We start from the raw sequence: 16,537 nt of genomic DNA, 5'->3' as shown, positions 1-16,537 counted from the left end.
TCGAGTTCGAGTTGCAGTCCAGAGTCGTCTCTCCTCCTGCCACGAACAGAGACTCCCCAGAGACTACGTCAGAGACAACCCAGACGACAGTTCGTCAGCATGTCAGTCTGTCTGTCAGTCTGCCTGTCTGTCAGTTGTGTGTCCCATTGTAATGCAAACCCCAGAATGGTAATGACTCGCCATCGGGTTTGGTTTTGGTTTCGGGTTCGCGGGAAACTGTCGCTCGAAATGCATTGAACCTGGTCACTGGTCGTCTGCATGCAACGTGGCACATGAGTAATAATTGTTAACGAGGCACGTGACCACTTGCCACCTCAAGCCTCAAGCTTCAAGCAAAACAAAACCATCAATTGCAACTGGAACGATAAATGCTACTTATTCTTGAGCAATTAAAAACAAAGTCGACTGGCAGGCAGCGGCCTCGCATAATGCAAATACGAAGCAGAATGAAGTCAGGGCCGAGCAGAGGGGGTTGATCTATAGACACAACCCGCTGTCCGGCCCTTGCTCATTGCATTGCTGGGGCTGCCCATCAATTAAGCTAAATTATCGGCGTCTCGCAGCTTCATTCAAATGGCACTTCCCTTCGTCTTTCCAATGTATTCCATGAATAATCATCATCATACAGCAGCAGCAGCAGCAGCAGTCACTCTGCGGTGATGTGAAAGCCCCAGATTCCCAGAGCCGTCGTAGGCCCTGACGTCAAACGTAAAGTTTTGCGTGAAATTTCTTTGTCATGGAAAGAGGCAGAGGAAAGAGGATTGGCTTTCTGCACGCCTCAGTGGTCAGTGGCATGGCCACGAGACAAAGACAAAAACAAAGGCAAAGACAAAGATCGACATCGAAGCACGGGCTTAAGACAAAGAATCTCCTGCGGACAACGGACCAGCGGGCGGCGGCGCCTCTTCCCATGTGTCGGACTTTTGTACTCCCGTCATTCTGTTGTGGCTGTTGTTGTTGTTGCTGCTGCTGCTGTTGTGTCACTTTTGTGCTTTCGATTGACGCATTTGAGTGTCACTTGACTTTTTTAATCTCGCGACTTTATCGTAGCTGACTGGCCGACACTGGCTCAGAATCGGTTTCGGCTTCGAAATCACTTTGAATCGCGATCGCGCTCGTCATATTTCTGTAACTTAATATTATGCTTCTCAGGTACGAGTTGTGGAAGAGCTTCCACTCTGAAACTCTGACGCTTCACTGGCTCCAATTCCGCTTACGCGTACGATCCTCCTCCTCTGCTGAATGTTGGTTTAGATTTCGATCATACTCCACACAGAATGTTTGGTTTGTTATAATTTTTGCCAACCGATCGCTCGTTCGCTGGCTCGCTCGCTCGTTTTTAAATTATAACTCAATGACTTTCCTGACGTCACAGTATTAAGCTCTCGAGTCAACAAAACGCAAAGCAAAAACCAAAAAAAATATATACAGAAAAAACTACAACAAGTGTTCCTCATTAACATGTTCTCCATGTATACAAAATAGTGTGGGAGTGTATAGCCGATGATCTTCATGCATACTCGTACAGCGAGAGAACTTGTACACGAAACACAAAAGAACTGCTGGGAAAATGGCCATCAAAGTATGGAAATGTGGGATAAAAGGAAAAACTACATTCCAACAGTCGCTGAATTTATAAACTCACATTTGTCGAAGAACTGACTATCGTGGGTTTAGGGTTTCCCTTATCTATGTTGAACTTTATTTGAGGTTTCAAGCGCTTAACCACTTTTACTCGTACTCTCAACCCCAATCTAAATATGTCATCAGTTTGTAAACCACTCTGTGGTTTCTCCCCGATGGCATAGGTCTAGACTCTAGACAGAATGGAGTCCAAATGGCCCAGGGGATAAACCCTTAGCCGAGGCAGTGAAAAACAGCTTTTCCATTGAATGCAGCGTCATGTGAGTGTGGTCCATGGAGCATTCTGCAGTTCCAGGACGGGAAACGAAAGCCATAAAATTTGTTTGGAAAACTTTCCTTGATATACATACATAAAAAATGATTAATTGACTGATAATTGTATATATTGTATGGTCTGACATCGACAACGTCACGATCTGAGAGCGCTGAGAGATGCTGATAAGTGGGGGAATGTGGGGATAACGTTTTCTGATGAAAGATTTCTCTCAAATACGTCACAGATGGATGGTGCCTGGTAATTATGTAAAGAAAAAGCAACCCAAAGGGGAATTGCAATCTCAAGAGCACTCAAAGAGTGTTTCCCCCATTTCCCCAAATCGATATGAAAACTCACCAGTTGTTCTTCTAATGGAGCCTTCCCATGGCAACAGAACGCAGCGAATCCCTCTAAGAATGCTCTCATTTGTAAGCTGATAGCAGAGTTTGTTTTGAACACTCCTCGGGGGGCTATCAACCTGCTAATTTGTGCCGACTGTCATTACGTTTGTGAATGATTTTTTCGCAACTTAAAAATAGTAGTGTCGCTTCCATCCACTCCTCATACAAACATGTGAATGGCGCGAGCCTCGCTATCTCTTATCTACTGCTGGACACTGAGATCGATCTGGGGGTCACAACCGAAATAAAACGCTCGACTGCCAACCGCCAGCCGAGTGCAGGGCACAAACAGCAATGAAATGGCGAAAAAAAATATAACAGGAGAAACAATTTGCTGGCCCGCGAGTGAGTGTAAAATTAGAACCTGGGCAAGAAACAAACAAACGAAACGAAAAACGATAATAAATATTTATGTGCGTGTAAACAATTTGATTGATTCGAGCCAAACGATCTGAAACGGAGATGAAAACAACGGCTGTCTTGTGTTCCTCTCACTTCAAGCGCTTCGGTAACGCAATCGTAACGAAAGGAATTTCGTTGCAATTAAGACCACAACATCAAGAAAATCTATAGAGCGGAGGAATGATCATTAGCGTACTACGAGGAGGAGTACTTTCTTTGCCCGCATTATGTCATCGTCTGTTCATTTTTGGCAAAACAAAGAGACCTCGCTCTGATCTCTGATCTCGCAGATCGTTTGAAGTTTTGTTTAGCACATGGATTGTCGATTGGCTTGTTGCTAATTGGGATGTGATCGGAAATGGTTGCCTCGCAATCAAATGGCCAGAAAGAAGGGAAAACAGCAGTGCCCCTCTGTAACAGAACGGAACAGAACAGAAGAGCCACGTTCCTTCCTAAGAGATCTACGGACGGAGGGACGAACGTGTTCGATTTCGAGTGCAAAATCAATTTGCGTCAATTGCAGCTAAAGATTAGCCTCGCTCTAGTTTCGAGCGCGAATGCGAACGTCCACATAAATCAACGCCTGATAATAAATACTCACCATATCACACATCGTGGCAGAGAAGACAACAGCCTGCTCCCCGGGGGGCCTTTGCCTGGAAACAATAGAGTGGATTCATCTCTGGTGCGTTGGATCATCTCTTATCATTCAAAACAATTTTCGTTTACAGCAAAATGATGCCAAAAATAGCACAATTGGTCGCGTATGATGATTCGGTCAGGGATAATACAGTTGTTGCACTGCCAGCCAGCTGGCTTTACCGTTGCTCGTGACGCAAATCAAGCCGGTGCACCGTTACGCGGTGGGTTTATTTTTAAGCCATATACCGAAAATAACCCAACGCGAAGCAAATTCCCAAGCCCTCATTCTCAGGCGTTGTCTGTCGACGAGTGCATTTGCACCAGGGAATCAATCTGAGAATCAGCGAATCTGGGAATCATCCCAACCGCCTGACTGCCAGCAGCAGCTGATTCAGAGCGCCACTGACATGCCGTGCCGGGCCGTGCAGGGCCTTATCGGGCCCCGACATCGGAACCATAATTGTGTAATATATTGTCAGACGCGCGAGACGAGATACGCGACTCAGAAAGTCTCTCTCAGGCACGGACACGGGCACGTGGCATGCAAATGAAGACGGCGGCGAAATGCCCGCTGAATATCATTAGAAAGATTTTGGTCAGCCTTGGCCAAAATTCATATAAAACGAAACAAAACCAAAACGAGCAAAACGAACAAAAAAATCCAATTAATTAAATCCATGCGAACTTCAATTCAGGGAAAATTTATGGCTCTTACAGTTCCATTGAATTCAAATATTTGCACGGCCCTCAAGTCACAATTGCTCGTAAATATTATGCGGGAACAAATATTTATGGCTATGGTTGGATTCTGGATAAAACCCCCAGAATCTGTGTGGGAACCAAGTCAGAACCAACAGGAAGTTCTAAACTGGATAAACATTCCAGAGCTGTGTGAATAAAGTTGGGGCTTCGTAAGTTTAGTTCAAGGAGGGAATTATAGGGAATGCCTAAATGTATATGCCATGTTCCATCCGTAGATACAGAATTTTCTGATGACCTTTATTAATATTATTGAATATAATCTAATTGAAGGAGCAATAGGGAATGCCTAAATGTAGATGCCATGTTCTAGCTGGAAGTTCTGATTATGAAATATTCTTTATTGGCAAATTCATAATGCGATTTCATAATCTAAATATGGTATAATTTCCGTGTGCACGTTTCTAATCAATGTTCCGGAGCGCACAAAATATCAAAGATCGAAAGTAAAAACTGAACTCAAGGTACAATAAGACGTGTGAATATAGTGGGTGCTTAGTTCAAGTTTAATTTAAGTTCAGTTCAAGGTGCTATAGGTAATGCCTGTCCCAGCCGTAGATACAGAAAGTTCTTATGATGAAATGTTCTAAATTTGCCGATTAATTTCTCCTAAATAATATCTTCGGTACAATTTCCTTGTGCACATTGCTAATCAATCTTCCCACATAATATCAAAAATCGAATGCAAAGACTGAACTCTAGCTAAAATAAGACGTGTAAATATTGTGGGGATTCGTAAGTTTAGTTGGAGGAGCTATAGGGACTGCCTGTCCCAGCTGAAATATTCCTACTTTGCTGATTCATTTCTTCTTCATAATTTCTTCGGTATAGTTTCCGTGTACACATTTCAAATCAATGTACTCTAGGTACAATAAGTTTTACCCCTAAAAATCGCACCTCTAGTGGAATGGCAGGAGGGGAACTAATACTTGTTTCCCAATTCTCAATGAGACCTTATCACTTTCCCGATGATCTAGACACATTAATTACTTACTCTTGAGTGTGCTGGCATTGTGCCGTGATAGGTTTAAGGGGAATCGTGAAAATCAAAATAAAACAGATTGGTAATCTGAGGCGCGACACTCGAGGCGAATCAGCTGACAAAAATACGAATATAGAAATCAATAAGAAACCCAGTCGCAAGTCTAAGTCCAAGGCGTTAGCAATGGTGCACGGGGAGAGAAGGGAAACGGACAATGACATTTGGCATTCCAGCAAAAAGGAGACGCGACCTGAATTTCATATTATATCGCAGTTATAGTTGAACGGGTGGTGTGCAATAGCTGTGGTGGGTGGGTGGGTACTTTGCTTAGACCAGATAACAATAAACTCATTAACAAGTCGAGGGGAAAACAATAACAATTACGGCTGTGGGTCAGGCAGCCGGGGAGGAGTAGCGAGAGTAGGAAGTCTATTTGTTATAAACAATTTCCTCCTATTCATATTTGAGAAGCTTATCGCCCGAGTGCCTCGGAAGCAAACTTTATGGATAGGCAAATAAATGTGTGGATAATTGTTTTTCTCTACTCTGTTCCAGTTGGGGGCGTGTGATCAAAACAACTGAATCAATGCACACACAAACACGGATACCGAGAGGTGAAAGTACTCCTCCCATGATGACGTTCTGTTGATTGTGGATTTTACAACTTGAGGGCGTGTGTGGCTTGCACAGGAATGCCATTAGGGCGGCACTCCCATGGACTATATATACGGAGAACAACTCAGGTTAGACGCAAAAGTATTTCAAACTCTAGCTAAAACCTTCCTTCATTCGATTTCAGACATGTCTGCAGCAGAGTCTCCGCCTCCTGTGTACACGGTTTATTTTGAGGACTATCTCAGGCCAAAGAAACACCAGCAGCAGGCACATCTGCAACATTTTAGGAGGCCAGTGGGGAAAATCTCAGCCGTAACCAGAAGCCTAAAGCGTCTCAAGATCCTCCGCTGGCACTCGAGAATCATTCAACGCTTTCAGCAGCTGCCTTTGCCCAGTTTTCTGGGCTTCCTGCGTGCCCGAAAGGATGATGGCCTGTGCAAGCGCAAAACTGGCTTTGAGATCTACTGCGAAATGGCCAGCATCCACGGCTTTCATGTGTTTGTCGGAGCCGAAACTTGGCAGCGAATTTTCTGGTGGCTTTTGATTTGTACTGCGGTGATTCTGTCAAACGTTATCCTGCTCACGGCACCCAAAAAGGGGCCCACCATTCGTTATATAGACAGTATGATGAAGCCAAGCTCAGAGATTCCCTTTCCGGCGGTCACAATATGCTCTCTGAATGCAATTTCCAAGGAAAAGCTACAGAAAAGAGCCAAGGAATTGAAAGTGTCGGAGGAAACGCTGAGAAATGGTGCCATGGAGGAGTTGTCTCAAACTAGTCTCACCTGGTTGCGCCTTCTGGAGGATCTGGCTCCCCCAATCTGTGAGCAGATCCAAAGTTGCAATTGGGAGAATGGCCTAGACAGCTGTTTGGGTGACCTGAAGCCTCTGTGGACCTCTGATAATCGGCTCTGCTGCAGTTTTAATCATCAACAACTTCGCTACACTTCACAGTTGGGAGTTAGTCTAGTGTTAAATCCTCGAAAAGATGACTACGCTGCCTCGAGAATTGCATCCGATGGCTTTGAAGTGCTTATCCATGAATCCCAAACGGTAACAGATGCTGCCACCGTGAGGATTCTGATACCAAGTGGGTCAGACACTCACCTAATGGTGCGTCCATTTTCCACGCGCTTCACATCGAATCTGGCAGCGCTTCCCATCGAGCAACGTCGCTGTTTTCTACCCGATGAGCGTCGCCTGTGGTTCTACTCCACCTACAGCCTAGGCAACTGCCTTTCGGAGTGTCGCAGCAGAAAAATCCTTCGTTCCTGCGGTTGTGTACCGCCCCATGACCCCGGGGAGAGCTATTGGCCCATTTGCGACTTCAAGCAAGTGCCGTGTGTGCGGGCGTATGGCAAGTGAATGAATATCTAATACGAAAGTGAAGTTTTTTGATTGATTTCCCATTTAACAGATGGCATTAGTGAGCAGATTACGTCGGTGGAGAGTGACTGCAATTGCCTGCCGCCGTGCAAATTTCATCGATATCAATTCCAGAGTGACGTGAGTCCCATACAGGGATCCAATTCCACGAATGAGGTCCGCCTGCAGGTCTACTACGATCTGGCAATTAGCGAAGAGCAGCTTTTGGTCGTATACGAGACCTGGCTGGCATTCATAGGCAAGTATCCAAGGGCATATTCCATTAACGAAACGACCTACAAGAAGCCAAATTAAAGTGTCATTCATTCATCCATAATGGGCAGGAACCTTTGGCGGCGTAAACGGCCTATTTATGGGCTGCAGTTTCGTGTCGGTCTTCGAGCTAATATTCTTTACGTGTGTGCGCCCCACTTGCAACTGGCTGACGCGCCAGCAGATACTCTGGCGTCGCCGCAGGAAACAGGCTAAAGTGGGCCTGGCTCATTAGCGTTGGGCGGTAATTAAGTGCGTGAGGAATCGCTACGAGCCGACGCGGCAACAGTCATCGGGCAGAGGTCAAGCGGTAGAGATGGCCTTCAAGAAGCGACGCATCTTCGATCTGCGGCAAGTGCAGGCTGCCCAACAGCTGGCCGCCTCCAGTCGCAGCGATCCCTCAAAGCGATCTAATCCTCACAGCCTTCAGCCCATCCATCGCTTCCGCCAGTTTGGCGAGTGGTTCAGCGATAATATGCGCAACTATTGCCAGACCACGTCGCTGCACGGCTTCAGCTACATCACGCGGCAGGACATCAGCCGGAACGAGCGGCTGTTCTGGCTGATTGTTGTCATTCTGTCCATCATTACATCGATTGTGCTGGTCGTTGTCTCGTGGCAGTGGGCCCGTCAGACGCCCACTGTCACGGTCATCGAGAGCTCACACTTTCCCACCTGGAACATACCCTTCCCAGCCGTAACCATTTGCAATTTCAACAAGATATCAAAGCTAAAGGCAATCAACTTGCTGCAGCAAATGTGAGTACATAAATTTCTTCGATTTTTATAAGACTTTTAAGAACTTTCTTCTCTGTTTAGGCAAGTTCCTGCTGGTGTCAATCGATCGGAGTTGCACAGTCTTTTCAATCTCACTCTGCTGCCCGTGGACAACATGATCAGCAACAGTTCGCTGCAGATTTATGATAGAATCCTAAAGCTAAATAATATCACACTCACAACACTGACGTCACAGTTGTCGCCGGACTGCATTGACATGATCTCCAGCTGCATCTGGAAGGGCATCAACACGCGCTGCGACAGTCTGTTCCAGCGCATTGAGACAATGGAGGGACAGTGCTGCAGCTTCAATTATTTCGGAGGTGTAACCAATAATTTCCCAGAGAAAATTGCCTACCAGGTGCCAAAGCGGCCGTATCGCGTCACTGGCTGTGGCTATCCCACGGGTCTGACTGTCCTACTCAGTCCCATGGCCTCTGATTACTACGGCACCTTCTTCAGCGGCTACGGTTTCCAGCTGCTGCTCCATGATGCCTACAACTTTCCGGATGAGAACTCAGAGACGAAGGTTGTGACCTCCACGCGTGAGAGCTTCGTGCGCATCAACCCAGAGTCGACGTATGCCACTAACGACATTCGCCGCATGGACTTGTCCCTGAGAAACTGCCTGTTCGGCAGCGAGCGAGAGATGCACGGACTGAAGCGTTATTCCTTCATCAATTGCATGTTCGAGTGCAGGGTTGTAATGATCCTCGATCTCTGTGGCTGCATTCCCCCCTATGTTCACAACAATGGCAGCTTCAAGGTATGCGATGTGCTGGATGCCAATTGCATGATACAGGGCAAGCGTAGGTATAGGTACCTGTCCCTGTTGTCCGTCCACTAATCACTCTGCTCCTCTTTTAGGTCTCTTTTCGCATGCCTTGGCTAATTTGAATATATCGCTGTCGATTGTGCGCGAGACGAGCAGCTTCCCCTGCGGCTGTCTGCCCGATTGCCAGTCGAATCATTATGTCTCCGAGAGCACCATGGGCAGGCTGGATGTCAGCTACTTTGCCAATCGTCCAGGCAGCAGGTGAGTGTAGGGATCAACCCTAGTTGGTAGCAGAAACTATAGATTAATTTTGTTTTAGCAACGACACGGATAGGATTCTGCTGCATGTGTTCTTCAGTGATCTGATGAGCACCAGATATCGTACAGACATCTTCCAGAACTGGCTATCCGCCTTGGGTGAGTCTAAGCCTAAAAAGTCCCTAAATATATTCCCTGATATATTCCCCCTTTTGACAGCTTCATTTGGTGGTTTGCTGGGTCTAATTATGGGCTTTAGCATTGTGACGGCCTTTGAGTTTCTATACTTTCTGACCTTTCGACCCATATTCAACTACATCAACCGTGATTAGAGGGAGAGACACCACCCTCACTGCACACTGCACACTGCACACTCCTCCCACCTCTTGCCTCTTGACACGCTTTAATTAGAGCTCTGATTGATGAGCAGCACTCACAGCACTCGCATCGCAATAAATTGACTGAGAATCGAGCACACTTCAGGCACTACGCATCACGAACATGACTCAAGTGGAGTCCCGCTCCAACTATCGCCGCCTGTTCAAGGAGTTTCTGCGCCAGAGCTACATCAATGGACTGCATCCGTTCATTTACCCCACACCCGTCCGCTATGCCAAGTGGGTGAGCAAAATTCATCTAAATGGAATCAAGAGCTAAGTAGAAACTTATTTGCAGAGCACTCTGGCTGGTGCTGATGGCGGCCATTGTGGTGTGGACACACGTTGTTATTGTCAATCTCACACTGGAGTATCTCGACCAGCCAACGGAGATTCATATGGCACCCGATCTGGTGCATGTGGCCAACAGCCCCTTCCCGGCCGTCGGCGTTTGCACCGCGAATAAGATCAGCCAGCGTCTGCTGCGGAGTTATGCCGTCAAACTGTGAGTATCCTTTATTTAGTAATCTCTCAGCGTTAGATTTAGTTGAAGTAGCCCAGGCTCTTGACCTCAGAGGCCATGGCCACGATCGAGTCGAGGAGCTCCTCGCTGGCAGGCACAATCTGTGCGGCGGGCAGCTTGAAGCCGGTGAGGAAGCTGTTCGAGGAGGGGCGCAGCTCGTAGCAGAAGGACATGCGCACATCCTGGGTGCCGTAGGCCCAGTCCACGCTAGCGCCAGCCGCTGGGTAGATGGCATCGTAGATGTTGCCTCCGGTGTAGGTGGTGCCGTAGCGCTTGTTCACGGCGGCAATTGACACGTCGTAGACCTTCTTGAAGTCGGCGACGTTGTCGGGCAGATCCCCGGTGTGTCCGTAGGGGTAGAGCAGATACTGGGAGTAGGCGTGCAGGGAGATGTACAGCTGGATCTTGCCCTTCAGCGAGGCAATGTACTGGGACAGGGAGAGGGTCTCGATCTCGGAGAAGGCAGCGGGGCCGGCGTAGGTGTCGGAGCAGGCGTTGCTGCTGGCGCCCACCTCGTTCCAGTGGAAGGCCCAGTTGCGGTTGGGATCGGCGCCGAAGCAGCCGTTGTAGGGAGTGCGGGTCTTGCGCCACAGTCGGTCCGTGGTGTGGGTGTACACGTAGCCATCGGGATTGGCATGGGGCAGGACGTACCAGGTGTAGTTCTCGGCCAGCTGCTTGATGGCCTCCACCTCGGAGGTGATCAGCTGATTGATGATGTATGTGGCCGCTGCGGGTGCTATCCATTCGCGGGCGTGGATGCCGGCCTCCAGGAAGATGCCAGGCTTCTCCTTGCGGCTCCTGGTGATCTTCACGCCCAGAATAGAGCGTCCCTGATAGGTCTTGCCGCCCTCGATGAGGGTCACAACTCCGGGATTCTCCTGGGCCAATGTCTGCAGCCAGGCGTAGGTGTCGTCCAGCTCGTAGTACTGCTGCCAGTTGTAGCTCTCGCCGGCGCGTCCCTTGATGGCCACCTTCTCGTCGGTCTCGTCGAGGGTCTTCTGCAGGTCGCTCGACTGCAGCAAGTACTTGATCTCAGCCTTGCCGAGAATCTCCAGTAGATCGGGCACCTTATGGGGGGCCACAACCATCTTGACATCGGCACCCACAATGTGCACTCCGTCCAGGAACAGAATGGAGTCGCTGGAGCTCTCGAGCTGCTTCAGCACAGCCAGCTGGTCGGCATTCTCCGCGTTCACCTTGTACAGGCGATAGTTGTCATAGCGGGCGCGCTCGGCACTAACTCCCGCCAGGGCCACGACGGCCAGGAGGCCGAACAGAAGGGACTTGGTCAGCGACATGCTTGTCGTTGTTTTTATGAAGCTCCGAACGGTTACGTTGAATGCTTTTATAGGCCAGGCCAGGCCAGGCCAGGCGAGAGCCGATAAGAGCCGAAACCTAATTTATAGTCCGATAGTGCGAGCTGCGAGCTGCCCGACTGGCTTTGTCCATTTCTGTTAGGGGCTGTAAATATCTCGGGCTAATCTGTGGGTGGCCCTTATCACAGTCTCAACCGTTTCGCATGGTAAATCATTGCATGACGTCCCCCGAGAAACCTCCAAGAAACTGCCATTTCATGAGACACAAGTGTCAACACACTAGAGTCTCGAGTCTTCAAGTCTTCTTTTCATTCAAAAGTCTTTACTTTTTATTGCAATTTGTAACCCTCGATGGAGGCGGCTGCCTTTATCATTTCCACCAGCGAATCCGTTGTCTCCTGTCCCGTGGGTATTATCTGTGACGCTGGCAGCCTGAAGCCAGTCCAGAAGCTGTAGCCCGAGGGCCTCAGCTCATAGGTAAAGGAATATTTGGTCTTGAGCACACCATAGGCCCAGTCCATGCTGGAACCAGCCGCTGGGTAGATGGCATCGTAGACATTCCCACCCGTGTAGCGTGTGCCAAATCGACGCTTCATGCCACCCAAAGCGGCGGAGAAGATGCGCTCCAGCTGGCGATGGTTCTCAGGCAGCGCGGAGGTGTGTCCGTATGGATAGAGCAGCAGCTGGGAGAAGGAGTGCAGCGAGACGTACATGAACACGGGCTCTGGCAGGGACATTAGATACTGCGACAGGGACTCCGTCTCGGGCTCCGAGAAGGCCTTGGGTCCGGCATACGACTCCGAGCAGGGCTCATCGCTGGCACCCACCTCGCGCCAGTGGAAGCCCCAGTTCCGATTGGGATCGCTTCCCATGCAGTTTTTCTCCTGCGGACTTCGTGTCTTGCGCCACAAGCGGTTCTAAACAGGGGGAAGAATGCGTAAGATAAGGAAATTTATACTAATCTTAAAGCTTACCGTGGAATGAGTGTAAACATAACCATCGGGATTGGCATGGGGCAGTATGTACCATACGTAGGATCGGGCTAAGCTCTGGATTTCGGGCTGCTGGGAGCTTAGCAATTGGTTGGCAAAGTACGTAGCGGTGGCTGGACTTATCCACTCTCTGGCATGCATTCCCGCCTCCAAGAAAATGGCCTGCCGTTCGACCCCAGCACTGTGGCTGATCCTCAGGCCCAGTAGCTCCCTTCCCTCGTAGCTGCGGCCAGCCACAAAGGTGGTGACAATGACTTGGTTCTTCTCCACGAGCTGCTGCATCCAGCGATGGGTGTCATTCAGTTCGTGATACTCCGTCCAGGAGTAGTCATCGCTGCGACGATTCGCATCCGCCACGGGTTCGATATCCAGCGAGAGGCTCTCTTGTGCATTCGCATCGAGCAGTTCTGGGGCGAGCTTCAAACGTTGCAGTAGCTGCAAAAACTCTTCATTGTAGCTGGGAGAAATCAGCACATTAAATGCACCAAGATGCAGCTCGTTCAAGAAAATAACTCTCTCGTTAATGGCCTCCAATGGCCTCAGTCCCTCCAACTGCGCTTCGGTCTTTGGCTCCAACCGATACACACGATGATCCGTGAAGGTTAGACGTTCCCCCAGGCACAGGGCCACAAGAGACACAAGCGACAGTGACACTGGTAGAACTTTCATTCTCGCACTAATCGTGGAATGCCCACGGACTAGGTCTTTTATACTACCTCTTTGGAGTGTGTTTTGCATGCTAATTTCGCTTTTTTCGTTGCAGCTATCAGCACCAGGAGACGTTCAACTCCAGCGATGACTCTACGCTGCAGCGGGTGGCCCTAGATGTGGATGAAATGGCGGAACGCCTGCTGGTGCTGGCTCAGTTCTATCTGAATCCCCTGGAGGCCCCGCGCCTGGACGTGGCGCACTTGCAGCGACTCCACTGGCTGCTCACGAGCTACCACAGCGACACTGGCGGCTACTCGGTGCGTGATATATTGCGTCAATTGTCGCCAGACTGCGGCGACTTGATAATCCGAGGCATTGTCTACGGCTCTAAAGTGAACACCAGCCAAATGTTTGTCAAGCGACCAACCTCATCGAATGTGTGCTGCATATTTAACTATCGCCGGCCCAGCTACTCCCGATTTGCGTGAGTGAATCTTATCCCCTCAGGAGAGTAAATTAAACACGAATCAAAGCAAATTACAGGCGCATACGTGAGGAAGACAATGCCGAGATGAGAGCCCAGCCCAAGGTGGTGTTTGAGTCCAATTCCATTTTGAACAGCGTTCAGTTTGTGCTGCAGGACACGCCAGAGAATGATCGCACCAATACCTTTATGATTAACAATGCATTTCAGGTGAGAGATTCACATTTCTTTAGGCTCTAAACTTTGGATTGAACTCTTCTTTTAGCTAAAAATATTCCCGCAGGAGGACTATGCCACCGTTCAGTCCACAACTTTGGGTGAAATACTCGTGGATCACAACACCATTGTGGAGATTCCCATTCAGCCCACGTTCTTTAGCTCCAGCGAAGGAGTGCGCAACGTCCCACCCCAAGCTCGACGCTGCTACTTTCCCGAAGAGGGCAGAAAACTACTCAACCAGTAGGAATACAAGCCACAGACCTTCCCTTGGAGCAATACACTAATGAGTAGTTATGTTTCAGAACGTATTACTCCATAGACGAGTGCCTGCTACTGTGTCGCAGCCAGAGCATGATGAATCACTGCGGCTGCGTCTCTCCTCCAATGATTGGTAGCTCCACGAATGTTACATACTGCGGCCTACCCGATCTGCCCTGCCTGTCCAAGTGGAAGAGCATTTGGTATGGCTACGACGAGTATCCGTATCTGCAAGAGGGCAAGGACCAGATGGCCCAACGAGAATGCACCCACTGCCTGCCCACCTGCAATGGCGTCAGCTTCAGCATCACCAGCAATGTGGCGCCTCTGCGTCGCAACTACAATGAAACGGGCTACTTTATGGGTCTACTGTGAGTTTGGACTGTATCTTTGTTTCTCGAACTAAAATGTTTAAATTGCAGCAAAGGTTTGACCAACGAACGTCCCTTGGCAGTCATCAAGTTCTACTTCAAGTTGCGATTTGCACAGGCCACCAAATCGGAGCTGGTCAGCACTTGGGTGGTGCTGCTGAGTGAGTTATACCATCTCTATGCTCTTTAGGGAATGATTTTATTATTTGTTAACCCGTGCAGATCGCTTTGGTGGCATCCTCTCGCTTATGTACGGCTTCAGTATAGTCAGCTACATAGAGATATTCTATTACCTCACGGGCAAATGGTTTGTCTACATCTACAGATCATGTAGCAAGAGGACAGTCAGAGCTGGGCACAGTCTCTACTGGGATGAGTTGATGCCTAAACGATTCAGGGCGCCCAATTAGCGCGTAACTCTCCTCGGATGTATGCTGAGCATAAATACTCTCTTTATATTGAAATCGCTTTGAAATACGCTCACAAATGATCAACAATCGAATGGACTTATATCAAAAATGTTATAATGCAAACTCTGCTGCTGCTTGTTGCTTACTCACGCACTCGCACGGATGCACGCACTTAATAATCGTCGCCGCGGGAAACAATCTCCTTGCAAGTGGGACGCAGCATGATGGTGTGCTCGTACTGGGCCGTATAGCAACCCTTGATGTCGCACAGTGGCGGATATGCCTCCACAATACCCTTGTCGCACAGATCCTTGAGCGCCATCTGGTATTTGGTAGCACCAGCGCGATCCAGCCAGCGCTTACAGAAGGCCAGAGTGCCAAAGTTCTTGTTGATTGTGCCCAGAAGCTGTTTGGAAGACTGAAGACGCAAAGGCACGAATGGCAAGTCAAAGTTCTTCATGTAATGCGAGCAGTCCATATCATCGTGCACCAGACCACGGCCCGTGGAGCCGAAAGTTTCGATGGCATAGAACTCATCCTCCTCCATGCGAGTGGACTCGCCTCCCTTTACAATGGGAACAGTTTTGCCAGCATGAATGCCTAAAGGAAGAAAAGGATAAAGAATTATGTTTTGGGTAAGTGAGGGTAAGGGGCAAGCTTACGGTACGGGCTAATGGAGTGTCCGTTCAGATTACGTATAGCCTTGATGGGATATGTCTTGCCATCCAGCTCGATTTCGTATGATTCCATAACCTCTTGAATGGCAGCACCGATATCACATAGACGCACATCAATGCCGGCTTCCTTGATGCCGGTGTTGGTGGCCTCCTTGACAGCTTGCAGTAGCTTGTCGTACTTATTGTTGAAGGTCAGGGTGAAGGCACAGTCGATGATGCGTCCCTTGATGTGGGTGCCAAAATCAATTTTGCACACATCGTCGTACTGCAGCACCGTGGGGTCGCCTGCATTGGGGGTGTAGTGGGCTGCACAGTGATTAAGGGAGCAGCCAGTGGGGAAGGCCAGACCAGCGTCGAGGCCATTCTCGCCGATAAGGCGACGAGCCGTGTTCTCCAGCTCCTCGCAGATCTGAATCATGGTCATGCCGGGCTTAATGAAGCGCTGCATGTACTGACGCGTCTGGCGATGAGCTTCGGCTGCCTGACGCAGCTCCTGATAGATGTCGTTGTTCATGCGGTCCAGGGCACGCTTCTCCTCGGAGGTGAAGCGATCCTTGGCCGTGCGATCATCCGGCAAGTCCTTGGGCGTGGGATGCTCCACAATTTCGCCCTCGGGAAACACGCCAGACGGGAAAAGCTTTGAAATCGGTATGGTTGGTGGCTCAGTCTGGCCGCTACCGGCTTTCTTCCCCTTATTGTTCTTCTTCTTCGCTGCCGGCTGGCCCGAGGCGGCAGCTGCGGATTTTTTCTCGCCATTTGTGGTCTCTGCATCTGCCTCTGGGGCAGCTTCAGCTTCATCGCTGCCACCCTCGGCCTTCTTGGCTGCGGCCTCTGCGGAAAGGGGGTTGAGAAAGTTAGGCGTGTACGGTTGGCGGGGCATTTGCAATTATTGCATTTTGCGCAGAGGTCACTCACCTTGACGCAATTTCTTGTTGTTCGGCTTTGGCTTTTTCTGTTTCTTTGCATCCTCGACGGCTGCACCGTTCTCGGTGACGGCCGCCTCCACGTTCAGTGCTTCGGTTGAGGACATTGTTTAACGAAATCTGATGAAATTAACGAAAAACTGATTGCTGCCTGGCGATGGCGATACAGAAGAAAGAACAAAAACAC

At 49.2% G+C, this 16,537-nt stretch overlaps 6 protein-coding genes across 6 annotated transcripts; 3 read left to right on the top strand and 3 right to left on the bottom strand.

Moving 5' to 3' along the window:
* Positions 1-5,605: 5,605 nt before the first annotated feature.
* Positions 5,606-7,066, top strand: LOC117901123 (pickpocket protein 11). Its single transcript, XM_034811761.1, has 2 exons — positions 5,606-5,829; positions 5,886-7,066. The coding sequence occupies exon 2, from the start codon at positions 5,888-5,890 to the stop codon at positions 7,064-7,066; it is 1,179 nt and encodes a 392-aa protein (XP_034667652.1). The 5' UTR covers positions 5,606-5,829; positions 5,886-5,887.
* A 589-nt stretch (positions 7,067-7,655) lies between these two features.
* LOC117900143 (sodium channel protein Nach) lies at positions 7,656-9,511 on the top strand. The gene is made up of 5 exons (XM_034810375.1): positions 7,656-8,098; positions 8,159-8,925; positions 8,984-9,152; positions 9,211-9,308; positions 9,369-9,511. Exons 1-5 carry the CDS (start codon positions 7,656-7,658, stop codon positions 9,479-9,481), a joined length of 1,590 nt encoding a protein of 529 aa, XP_034666266.1. The 3' UTR covers positions 9,482-9,511.
* A 114-nt stretch (positions 9,512-9,625) lies between these two features.
* Positions 9,626-14,773, top strand: LOC117900147 (sodium channel protein Nach). The gene is made up of 8 exons (XM_034810379.1): positions 9,626-9,766; positions 9,825-10,031; positions 13,121-13,492; positions 13,552-13,702; positions 13,758-13,951; positions 14,014-14,340; positions 14,392-14,501; positions 14,563-14,773. The coding sequence occupies exons 1-8, from the start codon at positions 9,651-9,653 to the stop codon at positions 14,748-14,750; spliced, it is 1,665 nt and encodes a 554-aa protein (XP_034666270.1). The 5' UTR covers positions 9,626-9,650; the 3' UTR covers positions 14,751-14,773.
* On the bottom strand, positions 10,007-11,374 carry LOC117900146 (zinc carboxypeptidase A 1). The gene has a single exon (XM_034810378.1). The coding sequence runs from the start codon at positions 11,345-11,347 to the stop codon at positions 10,070-10,072; it is 1,278 nt and encodes a 425-aa protein (XP_034666269.1). The 5' UTR covers positions 11,348-11,374; the 3' UTR covers positions 10,007-10,069.
* On the bottom strand, positions 11,662-13,208 carry LOC117900145 (zinc carboxypeptidase). The gene is made up of 2 exons (XM_034810377.1): positions 12,340-13,208; positions 11,662-12,282 (listed from the first exon to the last, which is right to left on the bottom strand). Exons 1-2 carry the CDS (start codon positions 13,093-13,095, stop codon positions 11,695-11,697), a joined length of 1,344 nt encoding a protein of 447 aa, XP_034666268.1. The 5' UTR covers positions 13,096-13,208; the 3' UTR covers positions 11,662-11,694.
* Positions 14,771-16,533, bottom strand: LOC117900144 (methionine aminopeptidase 2). The gene is made up of 3 exons (XM_034810376.1): positions 16,343-16,533; positions 15,413-16,258; positions 14,771-15,350 (listed from the first exon to the last, which is right to left on the bottom strand). The coding sequence occupies exons 1-3, from the start codon at positions 16,455-16,457 to the stop codon at positions 14,923-14,925; spliced, it is 1,389 nt and encodes a 462-aa protein (XP_034666267.1). The 5' UTR covers positions 16,458-16,533; the 3' UTR covers positions 14,771-14,922.
* Positions 16,534-16,537: the final 4 nt, after the last annotated feature.

Source organism: Drosophila subobscura, chromosome U, assembly GCF_008121235.1.
Source record: "Drosophila subobscura isolate 14011-0131.10 chromosome U, UCBerk_Dsub_1.0, whole genome shotgun sequence".
Lineage (NCBI taxonomy): Eukaryota > Metazoa > Arthropoda > Insecta > Diptera > Drosophilidae > Drosophila > Drosophila subobscura.
This window is presented reverse-complemented; position numbering and strand designations above follow the sequence as displayed.